At 41.0% G+C, this 22785-nt stretch overlaps 1 protein-coding gene across 2 annotated transcripts in view; it reads left to right on the top strand.

Annotated features, from left to right (window-relative positions):
• The window catches only part of LOC311302113 (protein NLRC3-like), a 33000-nt gene that overhangs the window by 6159 nt on the left and 4056 nt on the right, over window positions 1-22785 (top strand). The window contains exons 2-6 of one of the 2 annotated variants that reach the window (XM_084427735.1): window positions 225-379; window positions 742-852; window positions 1902-3830; window positions 18484-18657; window positions 19189-19362. In XM_084427735.1, the coding sequence (XP_084283861.1) occupies window positions 270-379; window positions 742-852; window positions 1902-3830; window positions 18484-18657; window positions 19189-19362 (2498 nt within the window). In that variant the 5' untranslated portion in view covers window positions 225-269. Of the gene's footprint in view, window positions 1-166; window positions 380-741; window positions 853-1901; window positions 3831-18483; window positions 18658-19188; window positions 19363-22785 lie in introns of those variants that run through there. The other variant, XM_084427736.1, reaches the window with a different exon arrangement.

The raw sequence follows: 22785 nt of genomic DNA, 5'->3' as shown, positions 1-22785 counted from the left end.
GACATAATTTCCTCTGTCCAAATATTTTCTTAATTTTTATTTTAAATAATGAGTTCTGAAAAAGGCAGATTTGAACTTGGGTCGGTCACATCAGAAGCTAGCTCCACCAACCTTACTTTCTAAAGTCTGGATGGTCCCTTTCATTTTTGGGACTGAGAAACTGAATTATAAACTGAAACAAGAAACTGAATTATATTAACATATTAAATGGTTTTCTTTTGCAGGTAGTGCCTGAATTATTTCTACGTTTTACTAATTATATCACTAGAATGAAACGGAGAACAGCATCTCCTGTTTCCAGCTGTGTGTCTGTGAAGAGTAACGACTCAATTTGTCAGCCTCCTGATCTCAGTAATGGAACAGTGACCTCTGACACCAGGTATGATGTTGGTAGAATCAGAAACTAAACTGAATTCTAAAGATTTAGCAGATGGTTTTCTTTAGTATTGACACATGCTCTGTGTTTCTGTTTAGTAGTGTTTTCACATTCCTATGTTTACTTCTTAGTTTGATTTGTTGCCATAGTGTTTGATTATTCCTCACCTGTTCTATGTTTAATTTGTCATAATGAGTTTATAAGTTTCCTTGGTTCACTGCTGATCCTTGTCTTTTGTATTAAGTACAAAGCTGCTACGTTTGTTTTCCTTGTGGATTATCTTCTTGTGTTTTTTTATCTCCCTTGCCTATACTGTGGACAAGTATATAATCCCTGAATCACGTCTTTGCTAATTAAACCACCAGAATGAGGCAGAGAAGAACATCTCCAGTATCCAGCTGTTTGTCTATGAAGAGTAATGAATCCATTTGTCAGCCTCCTGATCTCAGTAATGGAATATTGATCTCTGATCCTGAGTGAGTATAAACATGCATTTATAATTTTGTCCTGGGATTGAATTACTGAAAAATTACGGAAAATCTGATGTATGTTTTATGCACTTTAAAGGGATAGTTCACATAAAAATGAAAATTAGACCATGATTTACTCACCCTGAAGCCACCCTAGTTGTATATGACATTCTTATGTATAATACAATCGGAGTCATATTAAAAACTTTCCAGGCTCTTCCTGGGCTCTGCCCAGCTTTATAATGGGAGTCAATAGGTATATTTTTTTGGAAGTCAATCAAAGTGTATCTATCCTTGATAAAAGTGCTCGAAACGGCTCGGGGGGGGTTAATAAAGGCCTTCTGAAGTGAAGCGATGCGTTCGTGTAATAAAAATATCTATATTTAAAACTTTTCGACTAAAATAACTGCTTCCGGCAGGCGGCCGTACACAAGTCGACTTACGCCAAAAGAATAACACTTGACGATGTATGACGTAGATGTAGGAGTAGCGAAAGCTTTGACACCTCTCGCAATTCAAACCAACAGGGCTGGGCAGCCGTGTTCCTCATTACGTTGTGCGTCAAGTTACTCGTGGCGTAAGTCACGCGTACGGCTGTCTGCAGGAAGCTAGATATTTTAGTCGATAAAGTTTTAAATATGGATTTTTTTTACACAAACACATCGCTTCACTTCACAAATATAACCCGCCAGAGCCGTTTCGAACACTTTAATCAAGGATAGATGTGCTTTGATGGACTTATATACCCCAAAAAATTTACCCATTGACTCCCATGATAAAGCTTGGAAGAGCCAAGACATTTTTTTTAATATGACTCCGATTGTATTCGTCTGAAAGAAGAATGCCATATACAACTAGGGTGGCTTCAGGGTGAGTAAATCATGGGCTAATTTTCATTTTTGGGTGAACTATCCTTTTAAAACTCAATGTCATGTTTTGATGAGCTGGTTTTCTTACCAACAATAAAAATCTCATATAATATTAGGTATTTTCTGTATATTATTCTGCTTTTTTTATTTTTATTATTGTCATATTTCTTTCTCCTGTCCCTGCAGTGGTGATGGAGATGATCTGAGCTGCACTTCCTCCTACTGTCAGAGCCACATCAGGCAGAATAACAAAGCAGCAGCTCTACAGACACACACACTGCTGCAGGATTCTCACATACCAGCAGATGATGCCCTGCATAGAGTAAAAGAGTCTCACAAAACCAGAATGAAGAACAAGTATGAGACCTTATTTGAAGGAATCAAATTGCAAGAGAATCAAACCCTACTGAACAGGATTTACACACAGCTCTACATCATACAGGGAGAGAGTGAAATAGTAAATGTAGAACATGAGATTATACAGATGGAGAAAGCAGCCATAACAAAGCACTCACAAGACACTCCAATCTACTGCAATGACATCTTTAAAGCCTCACCTGAACCAGGATGTGAGGAGAACGTCCAAATCAAGACTATTCTTACTAAAGGCATCGCTGGAATAGGGAAAACTGTCTCTGTGCAGAAGTTCATTCTGGACTGGGCCGAGGGAAAAGCCAATCAGGATGTAGATTTCATGTTTGTGCTCCCATTTCGAGAGCTTAACTTGATCCGAGATCATCAGTACAGTCTTCACAGACTTCTGCTGGACTTTCATCCCGAACTTCAAGATCTGGACTCAAAGATTTATGAGAAGTGTAAAGTCGTGTTCATCTTTGATGGTCTGGATGAAAGCAGAATTACGCTGATGTTTTCAGATGCTCAGAAAGTTTCTGATGTGACTGAGACTTCCTCAGTGGGTGTGTTGACCTCAAACCTCATTAAAGGAGATCTGCTTCCTTCTGCTCTCATCTGGATCACCTCCAGACCAGCAGCAGCCATTCAGATCCCTTTCAAATTCATCAGCCGTATGACAGAAATTCAGGGATTTAATGACCCTCAGAAAGAGGAATATTTCAGGAAGAGAATCAGGGACGAGCATCAAGCCAGCAGAATCATCTCACACATCAGAAGAGCAAGAAGCCTCCACATCATGTGCCACATACCCGTCTTCTGCTGGATCTCAGCCACTGTGCTTCAAAACTTCCTGAAACAAGAAGACGGTGCAGAAATCCCCAAAACTCTGACTGAAATTTACATCCACTTCTTGCTCATTCAGACAAATATAAGGAATCAGAAGTATGAAGAGAGAGACCCAGAGAAGCTCCTGGAGTCAAATAGAGAAATGATTGTGAAACTTGCTGAACTGGCTTTTAAACAGCTGATGAAGGGCAATGTGATGTTCTATGAGCAGGACCTGATTGAGAGCGGCATAGATACCACTGATGCCTCGGTGTATTCTGGGATTTGCACTGAGATCTTTAAGGAGGAATCAGTGATTAATCAGAGGAAAGTCTACTGCTTTATACATCTGAGCTTTCAGGAGTTTCTTGCTGCTTTCTACATGTTTTACATGTATATCACTAAGAACATGCAAACACTGAAACCTCAGTTTCAGTGGCTCTGGTCTATGAAGAACTCACTTTGTGAGCTGCTAGAATCAGTAGTTGACAGTTCCTTGTGGAGTAAAACTGGACACTTGGATCTTTTTCTGCGGTTCCTGCTGGGCGTCTCACTGGAGTCCAATCAGAGACTCCTTCAGGGTTTTCTGACACACACAGAGAACACCTCAGAGAGTATCAAGAAAACCGCTCAGTACATTAAATCCACAATCAGAGATTATGATGAAAATTTTGATATCTCAGCTGACAGATCAGTCAATCTGCTCCTCTGTCTGCTGGAATTGAATGATCAGACTCTTCATAAAGAGATTCTGGACTTTGTGAAATCAGACAAACAATCAGAGAATAAACTTACTTCTACTCACTGCACAGCAATTGCCTACATGCTTCAGATGTCAGAGGAGGTGCTGGATGAGCTGGACTTCAAGAAATACAACACATCAGAGGAGGGCAGGAGGAGATTGTTACCAGCTATAAACAACTGCAGAAAAGCTCTGTGAGTATTCAGTTATGTGATTTGATTTGTAGTATAAGGGGCCTTTATAAGGACATTTTTTCTAACTATTAAATGATAAATTCTTAAATGTAATACAAAAAAATAGAATAATAAGACACTATAAGGCTGTTACCAATCAAATGAAATTAGTATTACCAAAATAAATCTTTGCAATGCAGAGGTGGCATAGACAGTGCATATGAAGTTGCAGTTAGTTTGTTTAGAACTATTTTTGTTGCCGAAATTGTGCAAAAACAGTCGATACTGACAATTTTGTCTAAAATGTATGTCACTAATATTAAGTTAACCATAGCCTATTTATTTATTTATTTATTATATTTGTTATTAATTTATATATTCATTAATTTATTATATACCTTATGTATTCTGAGGAACATTACTAGATGGAAAACAAAAGATCTTTAAACAAAATAAGAAAAAAAAACATCCTTATTAAAAGTTGACACTTGACACGCTCTTTCGTGTTTCCTTCGTAAATTAAAAATCAGTAAATGTTTCCAGCATAAACAGTTTGTCATAAACAGGCAGACAACGGAAATAGTTTGAATGTCTTGCTTTTACTGAGAATCAAATAAAGCTCCTTTGGGGAAGAAAGACAAATAAAACGGAGAGTCTATTTACACCAAGTGAAAATAGCCGTAATTTTGGCAGAGACTAACTCCATGTCTTTAGACTAACTCCACCCACCATTGTCTGATTGAGCCAGAATTTGCCAGTGATAACTGAAGCAGTGGCGTGGAGAGAGAGGCTGGTGGTGTTATTTCTTGATGCGACCAACCTGAGTTTGAATACGCCTTTTTCCGAACTCATCCTTTTCACATCGCATATGAGCTCGTAGAGGCATTCTCTGTAAATCAAAATAGTGGAAATAAAGTGCCTAAACAGTTTTTTAATAGTGGGAATAAAAAGTTTAATGAGGATGCTTAAGGGTGTTGGTGCATTGCTGCCACATTAATATTACATTTTCCACTCAATTATGTCAAAATGACGAGATATGTTTTCTCATAATAACGAGATGATGCAGTTAAAACTCAATTTCTCTCATGAAAACATAATTTTCTCATAATGACAAAATGTTTTGTCATTAAAACAACATTTTTCTCATTAAAACTATTTTCTCATAATAACAACATATGTCATAAAAATACCTTCCTCTGTAGCCTGTATCAATGGCAGTGCCCATAGCACGGGATTGTTGTGATGTATTGATGTACAGGTCATTACAGATAAACGAGGGGTTCTCAAACTTTTTGGGGCCATGGACCTCTTATAAGTTAGAACATTTTCCAAGGACCCCTTATAACAGTGATTAAACCCAAAGTTAGTGTGGGTGGGAGTAATGAACACAATATAATTGTTCCCTTTCGAATGGGAACTCGCAATGCATCTGATTGGTGTCTGAAGCACTTGTCTAAACTGATAACTGGTTTACAAGTGCAAAACTCGCTGCTGATTTGCTCTGTAAACACATTACCTTGCTGGGAACAATGCACAAAAACAAGCCAGATGTTCCGCCTGCATTTCATGCCTGTAAGAGGAGACTTGTGGGATCAAGCCATGGTGTCCTATGTGCCAAAAAAGAACAAGAGCGTTGTACTTTTATCCTGTATGCATGACAAAAAAGAGGTCGATTAGGGACCGTTCGGTATTTATGGAATGGACCACCTGAGTAAAATAGGGGAGGGTCATGTCTTTTTATTATTGTTGAAGGGAGGGTCATCCAACTTTTTTTTGTCTAGGGGGAGGGTCACCCAACTTTTGTATTCATGAAAACAGCAAAATTTCAAAGTGGCTTGTTTGGTGCCAATTTTTCCATGTACAGTCCCTCTCTTCCGCTAAAATGGATCACAGATTTTTATCACCGTGGACTTCAGCTTCTAATCACATCTTCTGTCCAATCAAATGCTCTCTAGAATGTAAAGCGTCCCGCCCCCTATGCTATAAAAAACACCTGGCCAAAGCGACCGTTGACACTTCATTGAGCAATATGGAGTTCCTTTCAAGGGAACTCGAACTGTGTCGATATGACACTTTGGGGAACCGCCGCCAGCGTAACGCGTCTGAAGCATGAATGAAACTAGTCCAATCCTATTGGTGTTGCGTGATGTAGAGTGTGACGACACACCTGGAAGCTACAAAGGGATGCTGTCCCACAACAGCGTTAGCTTTCGCTCTTCAGCAAGCGCTCTCTGTTGTGTGAAACATCTATTTGGTGTTGTTTGTCTTATATTACAAAAGAAAAAGAGATGGCAAGCGAGCAGTTTCATCAGTGTGTGCACCCCTGCCCTCGATATATTACGGGTGGGGACACACACAAGATGTGTGTTCACTGTTTGGGAGCGCAGCACGCCTGGGCAGCCCTCGACCGAGACTGCTTCTGCACTTTCTTGATCCTCGTCTGATAGCTCGGATCCCCTCCTTCCCCGTGCGGAAGCCCGCCCCGCGGCTTCTTCCGCTCGGCTCGAGGATCCCGTGCTGCAGCTGTTTGATTCTGAGGAATTAGACGTGCTCAGCGTCGTGGAAGGGGATTTTAATGAACAGTTAACACATATTGTGCCATCTCAATCTACACCTGTAAAATATGAGGAGCTTGTGACGCATGCTCTGGCCAAGTTGAATATTAATTGGCCACAAGAGAGACAAGAAGAGCGGGCTGCAAGTAAGCTTGATGAGCGCTTTCTGCTGCACAGCCTCCACGCCGGGCTTTACCGTTTACGCACGCTGCTCTGTCCACCCCACAGGCTTGTGGTCAGGCAGCGTTCGCGTCTGCACAATGAGAGTCATTTAGATTATTCCTTGCTGGTCCTCCACTTCAAGGGCTCTTCCAAAACACTCAACACCAGCCCGTCGCACATTCACCAAGTGCATGGATGCAGCTCTGGCAGGGGCGGACTGGCCATCTGGAGCACCAGGACTTTTCCCGGTGGGCTGCTGGCCAATGTGGGCCGGCCCACCCGTTGCACAAAACGCCGGATGAGTGGGTCGATCGCGCGGATGACAAGTGTTTTGTGAGTGTATTGCCCTCCCTCCCTGTTAATTAGTTTGGTCTACTCCATTGCGTATCTTGAAACACGCCCCCTTTCACGTCCTGGTCCCTGGAACACACACAGTCGCGGGAAAAAATCTGCACTTGAACCAGGGGGGCAGCGTTTCATATTATTTTGAAGGTACCCCCGGGAGCCGCCATTGGCTAACAAGCCTTCACCTGCTGTTAGCATCCCATTGACTCCCATTCATTTTGGTGTCACTTTGACAGCGAATAACTTTACATCTGAGGCGTTTAAAGACTCCATTTGTCCATGGTTTATTTCTAAAGAAACACGACAATGTATAAAAGGCTCCATTACCTTGTATCTTACGTTATGGCCCCGTAGAAGCAGTTTTTGTAAAAGTAGGCTAACGATTGCGTCATAACCACGCGACTCTCTGGAAATGACCGTAGAGACAGGAAGAGAAGCTCGCAGTCAATACGCAAGACGTGGAGGCATAAAGTCCGATAAAGTCAAGGGAGAAGCCCATAGAGAGTCATGACGTTGCTCCTGCTCCTAGCTCATGGACAGATCCTACTCACGCTTTCCGTCTCTGCAAGATTCGGAAGGGAATGGTTCAGATTTCGTTTGGCACAGCTTCTAGAAAACTTACAACTGTCAGGCAGGCTGCTCACATCACATCCACGTCGTCAAGCTCAGTTTGAGTCTGCGCAGTACGCTCGGCAATCAGGAAATGAGGGCTTCTAATCTGCTTCACTTCTCTCCGTTGAAACCTATGGGGTCGCTGTGTCCAGTTTATATACTGTCTATGACTTGAACACACCGAGAGAACTACAGCCGACTGTCAGCTAGAATGCGCGTTCTGCGCGTGCGTGTAAATGAGACAACTGTCTATTTTTACAGATATATTCATCTATATTCATCATTAAAAAAAGGAAAACTGACGCTGCAGGCGGCAGATACACAAACCGTAAACAAAGCAGTGCGTGCTTACCGTTTTGAATTTCAATCCTGCTAAACACTTTCTTTATTCCACTCCGCTCATGGTAATATTGAAATATTCGCCAAGGAACACTCAGGTAAAATGACGTGACATTAAAACAGCCTTCTATCTGTGTCGTTTTGACTTCTTTGCTCGCTATTTTGCTATTATTATCGTGCACTGACTCGTTCACTAAGCTGAACAGCCAATCGTTCCCTCTTTCACCGAAGGCGCGACGCTGTGAAATGCTTCAAATGAACATTATTGCAATATACATTTGGTGCGAAGAGTAGCAGTTCAGCAGGCTCTGACGGCTCTAGCTCCCCCTGACTAGCTGATATTCTGTCTTGATAGTTTTATATTAATAATGTTGTGTGTCTTAACGTTCTTCTGTTTGTTTCCCTTTGTTTTTACAAATATGACCTAATATATGTTGTTACTTAAAATAAATGTTTAAATAGCATTTATTTTTGTATTGTGTTATATGTTTATGCTATAAGTGGTGTTAAAAATTATTCTGCACATTAATGTGGCAATGTGTTATGATGTGGGATGTGGTGGGCTGCTGTGGGCCAGAAAGTCCAGGGCCACTTTTTGGTCCCAGTCCGCCCCTGAGCTCTGGCTCAGGCTCCAGGGCATCCGTGTGCTAAACTATATCTGGCCCAGTCTCGAGATCTGGCAGTTCGGCATCGAGATGTGGTCCTTGGCCACATTCAGAGCTTGGGGTTGAGACTCAACACGAAAAAGAGATGTTTTATTGGCATAAACGGTATCCCCATTTGTAAATATGCACTTTTTAATAATAAAGCACAATTTTATAATTTATAGCCTACCTTATTTTCCGGAAAATAAGTCACACCTATGTCTCATGCAACATGTTAGACTTGCCCTTAGACACTTACCAACAATTAGACAATTTAATATGAACTTTTTCTGGAGAGTGTTGCAAAAATTAACCAGAACTCAGCGAAAATTTGTAGCACAGATGTGAGAAATAAATGTATAAAATCCCTTCAGTGTCTACTTTTTTGTGTGTATAGCCTATTTGATGTTAAATGCATTATAAGTAACTTTGGAAAATAAGTCGCAGCACATTTCAGATGATAGAAAACACAACTTAGGTTTGAAAATATGGTATAGCAAATCATTTTGTGGACCCCGTGGCTATTGGTCGCGGACCCCATTTTGAGAACAACTACAACAGTTTACAATTAGGAATAATGTTGTCATGTTATTCCGATGAATATTTCATTATCCTCTTTAAAGGGGAGTGTACAAGCCTACTGTATGTGTATGCACAATACTTAAGAGTCTGACCACCTTTTATTAAAGAAATGCATGAATGGAATACAAACAGCATATCACATTACACAACATTAAAATTAGACAATATTATACATTCCATAAAACATTAATTATGAGTAAAGACTGTACAAATTAAACAATAATGTTAGTATTTCGATAGGCTACTTTAAGTCAAGTCACCTTCATTTATATAACGCTTTTTACAATGCAGATTGTTTCAAAGCAGCTTTGCAGTGATAATAGGAAATTAATTCAACAAAGATTGTTTTGGCTTTACAGCAGCTCTAGAAGAAAGTACAAGTGACTAGCTTAGTAAGTTTTTGAATGATTCATTTCCATTGTAAAAATCATTAGTTAATAACTTAGGGGTTGCTGATAGATACAACCTCGTTTTCAACAGAAAACTGGCTGTTAATTTAAACGACGACAGCGTTTTGGTGGCCTGAGAACACAAACTTTGAAGTAGGTTTCAAAGTGAACGTTTTTGAAATCATATCCGTGTAAACTTCAAAAATGTGAATCTGTGAAAACGGATGAATGGAAGAATGTGGTTTTATAGATTCTAGAAACATGGCTTTCAAATGAAAGATTAGTATGAAAGAGCACACCCAGGTTCCTAACTGACGTCAAATACTTAACATCTATCAAGTGTTAGACAGTATTCAAATGTATTATGTGTGGGGGTATTTGGTCTAATAATTACAATTGTACTCGGTTACTAACGTAACCTCGGTTCTCTCTAGAAGAGAGGGGAAAATCCCTTTTCCGCGAGATATTGAAGCCAAAAATTATCCTTAATTTTGTAATAATGTAAAACGTGTTGCGGCAGCATGCAGACATAGGCAAGACAGCTCGCGTGCCTATTGGCTGACCTGCAGCAACTGCAGCAGCCTATCGAGAGAGGCCTCTCGTGACGTCAGATCCAATGAGGGCGCTTCGCGCCCACTGCGTCACGTCCCGCCGAAACAGGCGTGGCTTAGGCCTATAAATACTGCTCGACAGGCTGATAGAATCTGGTTTTTCATCACTGAAGTGAACCAGAGCGTGTTGCATGCACGGCTAAGATACGCAGTACTCGTTCCCTCTTCTAGAGAGAACCAAGGTTACGTTAGTAACCGAGTATGTTCTCTTACGAGAGGTCTCTCGTACTGCGTAAGTATCTTATGCTAGGGCAGTGGTTCTCAATTCCAGTCCTCGTGACCCACTGCTCTGCACATTTTGTATGTCTCTCTTATCTGACACACTCAGTTCAGTTCATGGAGTCTCTCCTAATGAGCTGATGATCTGGTTCAGGTGTGTTAAATAAGGGAGACATACAAAATGTGCAGAGCAGTGGGTCACGAGGACTGGAATTGAGAACCACTGCGCAAGGGGAACCCAATGTAAAACGCAGTGCGTGCTGAGATCCAACACCAAAGTCCCAAGGGCAGGTGCCCGGGGCTCATATAGTGCACGATCACCAGGGAACTCACAGAGAGTCCGGCAAAAAAGGGGCTAGAACAGCATTTTTTTCCTGATTTAGTAGCGTCCTATAAGGCACAAATTACATTAATAGTACTCCATACAGACAGGGCTAAAAACTCGGCCTGAACTGATGAATATTGTGGGTCTTACACACTGCCCATAGAGCTATTCAGTCGATCAGCGAGCAGCGCTCAGCAGTTTCAGTATTCTGAGCCGACAGCATCAGAACAGACAATACTGATTTATTAGACCGACAGCAGCTTAGCCTGTAAGGCAGGAACCTCTAGGTTATAAAACCTCAGAAATGTAGATGGGGAGGCCCAGCCTGCCGCCATACATATATCTTGCAAGGCAATCCCACTGGACCAGGCCCACGACGAGGCCATGCCTCTTGTGGATTGCGCTCTGACACCTAACGAGCACTGCAGGCCCTTAGAAGTGTAAGCCAGCGCTATAGCATCAACTATCCATCTGGATAGACTCTGTTTCGATGCAGCTAGTCCCTTAGAACGTCCGCTGAACGAAACAAAGAGCTGCTCCGTCTGTCTGAAGACAGTCGAGTGAGACACATAAGCCCTTAATGCCCTGACCGGGCAAAGGAAGCTCGCGTCCTTCTCCTCATTAGAGAACGGCAGGGCCGACAGGGAAATCACCTGTGCCCTAAACGGTGTGTTGAGGGATTTTGGAACGTACCCGTGCCTTGGTTTGAGTATGACTATCAAGTCATTTGGCCCAAATTCCATACAAGTCGCGCTCACTGAGAGCGCTTGTAAGTCCCCTATGCGCTTCACTGAAGCGAGAGCCAGAAGAAACACTGTCTTGAAAGACAAGTGTTTAATATCTATTGTTTGGATTGGCTCGAATGGGGCACCTTTCATGGCTTCCAAAACCGTAGAAAGGTCCCACACGGGGAGTGAAGGAGGTCTAGGAGGATTCAGCATCTTAGCTCCCATAAGGAAGCGGATGACTAAATCGTTCCTTCCAAGTGACTGGCCGAGCGCCGGTTTAGTAAACGCTGCTATGACCGCCACATAAACCTTGAGCGTGGATGGGGTCCTGCCCTTATCCAGCAGCTCTTGTAGGAAGGAGAGAACCTCCGTCACCCCACCCCCCTTCGGTGTGCTGTCACATAAACGCTGTGCTTGCGACATTCGAGGCAGGGGGCGCGCTGATCACAGCGGGCAGTCTGCCCAGGCTCGACTCTTCTATGGCGGTTCGCCGAGAGGGCGGGGCGAGCCCCGTGGGGCTTGTCATGTCTGTGAGTGAATGTGGGCGTGGGACAGCGGGCACATTTACTGCACTGAATACACCGTCTGCCTGGGCAGACTGAATGTGCGTTGGTTTAGTTTTTACAGAAACCGTGAGACATGCAGAATGTAGTGTTTGTGGGCACTGGGTCGTGGGCACATTTACTACTTTTAATGCACAATCGACATGAGTCGATTTCATGTGTGCAAGCCCTGGCTTGTGGCGGGCTGTGTCTGTGTGTAGGAATGAGCACTGAGCTGGCATTTTTACTACACTCATAACACCCTCGGCCGTGGCCGGAATACCAGAAAATACACTCTTTATGGGATTTATCTGGGTCGCCGTAAAAACGGCGTTTGTGTTCAGGCAAGCGGGCTGTGGTTCCGGCTTGTTTACTGCAGAATATACTGGAACAGTCGCATTGTCTGGAACTGAACGAGCGAGGAGTTTTGGTGGAAGTCTGGCCGTAGAGAGACCTGAACACCGTCGTTTCCCTAGACGTGCTAGGACGACTTTGAGGCCTCAGGCTTTTCCGCAATCCTAGGCCGGGGCCCATGCGGAGGGGGCCGGCGGTTAGCAGAGCGAGAGTGTGGTCTCGAGTCCCGGACCTGTCGGCGCTGCGAAGTGGCGGCGGTGGGCGGAGGCTGTGGCTGTAAGCTTCGAGCAGACGGCTGTTTCGCACGGTCTGCTGTGGAGCTGGAGCGCTTCGGCAGGAAGTGCTTCATGGCCTGTGACGCTTTCTGCACTTCAGCGAATCTTTCCACGAAATCATTGACGGAAGATCCGAAGAGGCTGGCAGAAGAGAGGGGAGCGTCGAGGAATGCAGAGCGCTCTGAATCAGACATCTCCGAGACCGTCAACCACAAATGTCTCTCAGCTATGGTGAGAGAGGCCATGCTCCGTCCTATGGCCTGTGCAGCGGACTTAGTGGCACGGAGAGCGAGGTCCGTGGCGCTCCTTAAGTCCGGCACGCAAATCGCTTCCGGTCCATCCTCATCCAGTTTTCGGAGGAGATCAGCCTGGAAGATTTGCAAGGTGGCCATCATGTGCAACGCCGATGCATTTCCTCCACAGACGCACGTTGGTAAATTAGGGAATGAACTTGGGCTCCCGGGGGGCAGTTCAGCGAAAAGAGGTGTGTTCCGGTACAAACGTTCCCTGGTGAAACCTAGTCTAAAGTCGTGGCGCTTTATTCAGATGCTATTTTAAGGGCGCATGCTTGGCCATAAAGTAGCGTGTGCACAACACGCATACACTTTTTTCTTCTCTCATCTACACACAGACGCAGCAGTTTCCATTTTTTGCAAACCATGCATAATTACAAGGAAAAATATTACCACGAGCGAAATCATTGTGGTGTCCATGAAGATGTGAAAAAATAGGCTTAAATCTAGCTTACACATTTACCCAAATTATACCTTTACCCAAAGTTAAACACGCCTGTTTAACTGAAGCTAATTTGGGTGGGTTTCTCCATCCCCATACAATGTCACTTCTCCGCCATTATAACAGCAATCCGCCATGGAACAAGTGTGCCTGCTTTTAAAGGGAATGTGAGATTATGCTCTGATCGGTTTATTTCACGTTAGGCCCAAACCACACCTATGAGTAATGTAGCTACTTCAGACCAACCCATTTTAGATTTGTGTCGGGCACAAGAGTCATTTATGCCACCGGTATAATAGCAACAGCGCCCGAGATCCACCCACAAAGTTACTTGTGTTTCACATTTGTTACTTGCTTTTCAGACCGTTAAAATAGGTCCCTTAATCTCTTACCTTAGATTGTACCCTGCCCCCAAAATAAAAAAAAAACCATCTGGTGTAAACTTTCCCCCGCATTTACCACACAACAATTTTTTTTTAAACGTATGAAACTTACACACTCCAAAATACTATGAAAAATAGTTTCTCTGGATAAATAAACACATTTATTATCAGTGTTTTGATTAATGACTGAAACAAATGCGTTAACAAGCACAGCCCCATGTCAAGTCAAGTCATTTTCATTTATATAGCGCTTTTAACAATGTAGATTGTCTCAAAGCAGCTTTACAGAGATAAATGTATAATTTAACGTAAGATTGTTTTGGCTTTATAGCGGTTCTTTAATAAAGTTATTTTCCGGCTAAAGTTAGTTTTGATTGATTCGCTTCCGTCGCAACGATCATTTGTTTTTAAATTAGGGGCCGCCAAGACGACACCATTCTCTCTACACAGACTTTAAACGCGAACCTGTGAGAAACGCTGATGGCGTTCAGATGCGCATTAAGAACGGGTTCTATAGTTATGTGCGTTTGAATATATGTGTGCAGGTTTGGAATTCCCTACAAACCAAACCTAAACAAATTACTGGTGTTTCCTTATAGTTTTGATTCAGAATTTTATTTTATTTTATCAATTCGGGGTAGATACGCAAATTGAGTTTTCCCGACGACGCGTTATCTGTAGAGTGGGAAAGGGATCCTCCATAGGGAGAGACTAGTTGGCACTTCAGCACTGCGTTGACACCGGGTCCAGGCGAAGGTCCTTCATCAGATCTGGAAACGGCCTGGATCCGGCAGGCTGCGGGAAAACCTTGGGATAAACAGAGACACTAAAATTAGCGTAGATGCCATTCTTCTCATGATGTAACAAGTACATCAGGATTTATGGGAAGTGTTCCCGGTTCCAGCTGACCTAATCTATGCAGCCTAACATTGAATTATAGAAGTCTATAATGTATTATGTGAACGCTATGTCAAAGAGATGTGTCTTTAATCTAGATTTGAACTGACAGAGTGTGTCTGCTTCCCGGACAATGGTAGGAAGGCTGTTCCAAAGTTTTGGTGCTAAATAGGAAAAGGATCTACCGCCAGCAGTCGATTTAGATATTCTAGGTATTATCAACTGGCCGGAATTTTGAGATCGCAATAGACGTGAAGGAGTATAATGCGTTAAGAGCTCGCTCAAGTACTGCGGAGCTAAACCATTTAGTGCTTTGTAAGTAATCAGCAATATTTTAAAATTGATGCGATGTTTAATAGGGAGCCAGTGCAGTTTTGACAGAACCGGGCTAATATGGTCATACTTCCTGGTTCTGGTAAGAACTCGAGCTGCTGCGTTTTGAACTAGCTGTAGTTTGTTTATTAAGCGTGCAGGGCAACCACCCAGTAGAGCATTACAATAATCTAGCCTTGAGGTCATGAACGCATGGACTAATTGTTCCGCATTTGTCAATGAGAGCATATGACGTAATTTAGATATATTTTTAAGATGGAAAAATGCGGTTTTACAGATACTAGACACGTGACTTTCAAATGAAAGATTGGTATCAAAGAGCACACCCAGGTTCCTAACCGACGACGAAGACTTAACAGAGCAGCCATCAAGTGTTAGACAGTATTCTAGGTTATTACGTGAGGAAGTTTTTTGTCCAATAATTAGAATCTCTGTTTTTTCAGAATTTAGAAGTAGGAAATTACGAGTCATCCAATTTTTTATATCAGCTATGCATTCTGTTAATTTAGTGAATTGGTAAGTTTCGTTAGGTTTTGAAGAAATATAGAGCTGAGTATCGTCGGCATAACAGTGGAAGCTAATTCCATGCTTCCTAATGATATCTCCAAATGGCAGCATGTACAGAGTGAACAGCAGCGGTCCTAGTACTGAGCCCTGTGGTACGCCATACTGAACTTGTGATTGATAAGACATCTCTTCATTTACTGCTACAAACTGATAACGGTCAGATAAGTATGATTTAAACCATTGTAATAAACCAGATGTAATATTCTCTATTGTAAGTCACCTGATTGTTTTGTCAATGATGGTTTGTACAGCACCCTCCACACTGGCTTCATTTCCTCTTTCAACTTGAGTTTATCCCCCCACACTGTGTCAGCCGTCTCATTTAGTGTTCCTTTATTAAAAGCATTCACAAAGATTTATAACTCATTCTTACTTCTACTTCATTCAGCTCAAAATTTTGCAATCCGTTGAGATCCAACAAAGGACCTGACATTTCTTTTAGGTCTGATGTAATCCCAATTTATGGAAATTAGTCTCTTATATCCACTATGGTTAGTAGGGGTGACCCCGAATAGTCGAATATTCAATGCTTCAATAGGAGGAGTCTGATTCGACTACCAATCTCACGGTTGAATCTTCGCAGAGGTGTTATGAAATGAGGATCATACCATTTTGGCTATATGGGGGTGCTCAATGTCTGATTTCACATCTAACTACCGGTTTTCTGACAATAAGTTAATATACAGCCTATTATGATAATGCTGTAGGCCTAAATAAAAATGTGAAAAGAAAGAAGAAATAAATATTTTTTAACGTGCGTGAATAAATCCAACCACCCCTGCGACAGATTTAAGTTTCACTTTCCATGATCCGTGACCGACAGAGGAGCATCTTGCCGGCAGGGATTTAAATCTTTAACAATGTCTGGGATAAGAAAATCTAAAGTGTGAATGCACACCATCAAAAAAAAGATATTCTCCAAGGATGGATTTAGCATCAGGAAAACCATGATCTCACTTCTGCCTGCCAACGTTAATGAGTTGGTTTTCCTCGGGACATTCTAAAACGCTTAACGTGAAAAACGCTTTTAAAACGCTCAAATGGTACTTTAACGTGGCTTAATGTATATTAAGACAGTGATGTTAAAAGACCAAAACTCAGTAAAGACTATACTAAGCACACAATGTACAGAAAAGCAGATGAGCGCAGAATATGAATGCAATGCGTTTTCTAATAACGGATTTCTCTGGGAGGAAAATGCTTAACATGTAATTAAACGCATTGCGTTCATTTTCTGGGCTCATCTGCTTTTTTGTAAGCTATATAGTCGGCTATGCTTTATTAATAAGGTGTGTGCAGAATTTGATCTTTTAATATAACTGTCTTAGGCCCTGATCACACCTGACGCGTTTTTTGCAGTGAGAGGCGCCTGTTTTCAATTGGTTTCCTATGGCAGCGAGCGTTCTGCGCGCTGTTTATGCGCCTGCTGCGCCTCGCGTTTTACCGCCCGCTGCGCCTCGCGTTTTTGAAGTTGAAAAAAAAGCAACTCGGAGCGGAAAAAGCGCCCGACGTCATCGCGTTTTTTTTCACTGTCCAATTGAATGAAGTGAGAGGCGGGCCTTCCGTTTTAGTGATAAAAGCTACAGTTGCTTGAACGCCAGGAGAGTGCGATGATGGAGGATAAACTTGTGGTGCTCTCGCAGGTTACCAGGAACTTAAAGACTTCACGACCGTAACTACCACAATGTTAACAGAAAGTAAATATATTTAATAAAAGGCTGATTTGACGTTTACTTGACTGACAGGATAGTTGTTTCAGTGGTTGCCTAGCAACATAAAAAACGCAGCGCACTGCTCGTTCTGTGTGATGGTAAAAGCTGTGCACCTCGCGTTTTCGAACCTGAAAAACGCGTTAGGTGTGATCAGGGCCTTAAGCAGTTAAGCGTTTTTCAAGCAAATGGGTGTTTAAAAGGTCAATAAAATATTGCATCTTATCAGCCTTCTCTAAAAACTTACCTGACATGATCTTCTGAAATTATTCACAGAATGCATAGTTTTAGAGATATCATCCTCAGATTTGAAATGAAGCAAAACATTGTGTTTCTAAGTGTCTATAACACATTTTTTTTATATATATATATTATTTACCCACGTGTCATCTTACACGTCTTACATTATCATTTAGATCACCCCATATTTCACATAAGCTATGTGTCTCAATTAATTAATTTAAAGCACGACTTGAAGCAACAAGAGGTTCCATATGATTTCTGTTTAATATATTATTCTCTATAATTCTCAATTAAAGTCCCCACCCAAAAACAGAAAATCATCAGAACTACAATTCTGCAGGATTGTATTTTCATTTTTGAGAAAGAGTACTTTTTTTGTTTACATTTGTAACCAAACTAAGACAGTTTGAGCTTAACCCTGGAGGACAGTGGATGTCAACCCACCTCTGATTTATACCCATTTTAAGTTTTTCTTTTTCTTTTTTCTTTGTCTTTTTTTTCCTCTCCACTTTCTGGACCTGAAACTACTGCTATGTGAGAATACATTAGGTTCTCCTTTGCTGCTGGACTAATTCAGCATTCCAACTCTTTGTTCTTCTTTTTTTGGCAAGACAGAGGTCTCCACCCTCTTTTGAATATTATGGTTTAAGCAAAGTCACAATAAAAAGCTTTATCCACTTCCACCAACAACACTTGCTTTTCTTAGCAAATCCAGAGCTCTGCAATGTATTTACCCAAATGATCAGATTGGAGAGGCAGATTAGTGGCTCTAACATTCCTATTAGTCCCTACAATTATTCAGTGGTGCCTTTTGGACTGACCAACCCCCAGTTGTCTTCCACATTCTGTCCTGTATGCTCTGTATGATATAATAGAAACTTGGGAATCCATCTTAGCCAGTCAGTCTTTCCAATGGCTTTTTCTACTTGTCCAATGGCGAGACAAAATCATACAGGATGTTTTGATGTTTAATTAATTTATACTTTTGACCTAATGTGTGTCTCTGTTGTGTGAAACTTGCTCTATAATTCCTCCTATTCTCCAGTGATTTCTCCTATTTGATTTTGAGATTTATTAATTTCAGAGATGTGACTTCTTTAGTTTTTGTTGATTTGTCTTGTCTAGATTGAGCAACTGTAATCTCACTGATCAATCCTGTGAAGGCTTGGCCTCAATTCTACAATCATCAAACTCTTCACTGAGAGAGCTGGACCTGAGTAATAATGACCTGTATGATTCAGGAGTGAAACTGCTCTGTGTTGGACTGAAGAGTCCAAACTGCAAACTGGAGATATTGAGGTATTTAAGAACATTACTTGGATTGTACAAAATATGAAGTTACATTTGTCCTCTATCATTAATTATTAATTCCCAGATCAAAGTGTTTATCGGCATGTACATTTATGTAAACTACACTTACATTTCCTGTTCTCTCTCTATGTCTTTAGATATAATACATGTATAAAGTGTGTCTGACAGCAAAGCTTTACTCTAGATTAATCTGTATTGAACGGTGGATAAAATATATCTGGTAAATTAACAATGGGCCATGCATTGAAGGTTGAATGGTATATGACAGAAATCAGTATGAGAAGGAAACTGTTGTCCAAGCACTCAAGGTGGCTTGTAAAAACATTGTGAGAACATTACAATTAGTCATTAGAACATTAGTCTTGCTTAAGTTCATAAGGAGACATTCTAGGGTACCTTGCTATCTGACTACATCTACAGTAACTTTGTATACTGCATGACATTACCTGGAATGTTGATGATATTCTCTGGTCTGACCCAGACTAGAGGCTGTAAAAAGTGTTTTGTGTATCTTTGTAGATTATCTGGCTGTATGGTGACAGAGGAGGGATGTTGTTATCTGTATTCTGCTCTAAGGTCTAACCCCTCGCACTTGAAAGAACTGGATGTCAGCTACAATAACCCAGGATACTCAGGAGTAAAGCTGCTCTCTGATTTACTCAATGATCTACACTGTAAATTGGACAATCTCAAGTATGTTGGGCATTAAGAATCACCTTTTCCAGTGTTTATGTGGGTGTAAAGAAATGTATGTGTACATGTGTGGATGTTATAACATGTAATCCACTGTCTTTAGAGTTAATACAGTATATGTGACCCTGGACCACAAAACCAGTCACATGGGTCAGTTTGTTGAAATTGAGATTTATGCATCATCTGTAAGCTGAATAAATAAACTTTCCACTGATGTATGGATTGTTAGCATATGACAATATTTGGTCGAGATACAGCTATTTGAAAATCTGGAATCTGAGGGTGCAAAAAAATCAAAACATTGAGAAAATCGCCTTTAAAGTTGTGCATTTATGTTCGCGATTCTGCTGCATTCACTCACAAAAATAAATGTTTTATATATTTACAGTAGGAAATTTACAAAATATCTTCATGGAACATGATCTTCACTTCATATCCTAATGATTTTTGGCATAAAAGAAAAATCTATACTTTTGGCCCATACAATGTATTGTTGGCCATTGCCACAAATATACCCGTGCGACTTGTGACTGGTTTTGTGATCCAGGGTCACATATTACAGTTTAACCCTCTGGGGTCTGAGGTGTTTTCTGGGCCCTGGAGGTGTTCTGACATGCTCTGACATTTGTGCTTATTTCTGTTACTTTTAACATTTTCATGACTTATATGACTATTTGTTCACAAGACTTTTGAAAATTGTATCATGTAGTCTAGAGTTTGTTTTAAAACGATGTGAAAAACATCCTGCACACTCATTCACATAAAACAATACAGTATATTGCTTTAAAATTGGTAAGACATGTTTTGTGTAAGACAGCTCTATGCAAGGAGGTGTGAATCATCATGAATGTTGATGTGTTTCACACCTGGGAAGACAAAGACCCTCCCATAATGACCCTATCAGGTGGGACTGTGAGGGAACTATAAACAAAGAATGAGGTGAGATTTAAAAAAATAATGGCTTTTTGATTGTTTGGACTTATTTACAACACAACATAGTCCTTAGATACAAAAGACAAAGAGGCACATTATTGAGCACACTGATCTAAACAGAGATGTGAACAGTCACACACCTTTGTGCCCATTTCCAATGTGTTTGCTTCAGTTTACCATGTTCATGTACAGAGACTCGTGTGAATGTTTAAAGGCCCACTGAAGGGTATTGGAACGCGCAGCTTTGTTTGATGCGTTGACGTAATTTTTACATTGACGTAAAAACAGGAAGCTAAGGTGGGACATATTGAATGGCTTCTCCCTCTTTTCAAACAGCCAATAGTGTTTAGTTTATCTCAGACTGCAGTCGACAGCACCATGGAAATGAATCCGAGCGCTGGTGATACGTTGGATTCAATAGTAACGTTAGTGGTGTGAATAAATTCTAGCCATTTCATTCTGAAAACGGAATAAAACTCGAGGGTTTGAGCAACCGAACACAAATCTCCAACCCATATTGCTCCGTGATGTGACAACGGTAGTGATGTCCAGTTCGTGAACGAATCGTTCTTTTGTACCGGTTCTTTTTTTTGTGACCCGGTCAAACCAGTTCACCAAATTGAACTGAATCGTTCAAAACGGAGTCAGCGCTGATCCAGTTTTCTAAAGTTACTCTCTTTCGGATGTGCCTGACAGTCACTCCGACTCTAAATAAAAAAATATTCTGGAGTATATGTTACTCCAGTGACTCCAACAGATAACTGATGGAACTGAAGAGCACGAGCAGCTGACACTGAGCATGCGTGAACTACTGAACGTACTGTCAGGTACAGCCACGGTCACTTTGGCCAGATGGTGTTTATAGCAGAGGGGGTGGGACGCTTCAGATTCCAGAGAGCATTTGATTGGACAGAAGATGTGATGAGAAACTGTCCACGGTGACGTCATACAAATCCGTGATCCATTTAGCGGAAGTGAGGGACTTAAAGTTTTGAATGCTTATGTCTCCAAATGCAAATTTTGTCATTGTTTTGGAACACACCAGCTTATTTATAGCATTAAGGCTAACATATTCACCCTAAGAGCTAAAAAAAAACTTACATTTTGATTTCAGGGGACCTTTAAGTCAGCAGGGCTCATCAGTGTCAGCTGGTCTTTGTATAAAAAAAAATAAATTAAACAAAATTAAAAAAGACAACTATGAACATGCTGATATTAGGAGAAACTATAGGGCTGCACAATTTGGGGAAGAACATCTAATTGTGATTTTCTGGTTAAAATTGTGATTTAAAATTCACACAAATATATTTATAATGAACACCAGGTTTGTTGGGCCTTGTTGGCATATACTTTTGCTGCATAAAATAATAATATATTTTACTTTACAGAAATGCAGGCGGCCTATAACGATAAATCAATAAAAAGGAACACTTCAGTACACTACACTAGAAAAACATATATGGATTATCATATGTTACTTCAAATGTTATCATTCGTTATGATGTTATGAAATGAGATTGGAGTCAAACTGTGTAGCCTAATGTTTGGCACATTTTGCTTTCAAATGCACAGCGCGAGTGACCTAAACTTACAATGCTTTACATTATGTTACCACATTAAATAAACATCTACGTTTGAACAGATATCCACGAACACAGTATTTTGATCAGTCTTTTGCACTGATAAGAAAACAAGTGGGGTTAATGCAATTTTGCTTATGTTTGTTTTGGGGTTGTGTTTATGGGTGTCAGGGGCGTTTTCAGAGCTAGTGAGGACTTTTTCCAAGTAAAATGTATGAAACACAGCAAATTAACACTAGTACTTCCCTGTCTCTTAATGGACTTCCTCACTAATCTTCTTCTCTAGATAAGATAAATTCAGAGAATTTTCTTTTCTTTTTTTTGCTGCCAGATTGGTGTAGTTATGGTAAATACCAGCTGAGACTAAAAGCCCAGATTTAACTGTTCAGACCTTTAGACTTTTGGGTCCTAGACAACTATATAGAATCTCCTACTCATCTGTCAGTTAACCCAGTGTTTCCCAACCTTGTTCCTGGAGGCACACGAACACTATACATTTTCCAACTCTTCCTAATCAAACCCACCTGATTCAACTCATCAGCTCATTATTAGAGACAGAAATATATAGGTCAGACAAGGAAGAATGCACTGTTAGTCCAGGAACAGGGTTGGGAAACAATGAATTAACTATTAGGCTACAACAGTGCTTCTCAAATCTTTCTTGGAAGCCCCTCATCACTACTCATTTTTTATGTCTCTCACATCTAGCATAACTGATTTAACTCATCAGTTCATGAGTAAACACTGTAAGACCTGAATTGGTTGTGTTCAAAATGTACATGCAGTGGAGAGGGTGCTCCAGGACATGTTTGAGAAGTAATGGATACAACAAGGGTTTTGCAGATTACATGCCGCTTTAAAAAAAAAACTATACATTATCATATTAAAGACTTAATGAAACATCTTCAGT

The sequence above is a fragment of the Rutilus rutilus genome (genome assembly GCF_951802725.1).
Source record: "Rutilus rutilus genome assembly, chromosome: 13".
Classification (NCBI taxonomy): Eukaryota; Metazoa; Chordata; class Actinopteri; order Cypriniformes; family Leuciscidae; genus Rutilus; species Rutilus rutilus.
This window is presented reverse-complemented; position numbering and strand designations above follow the sequence as displayed.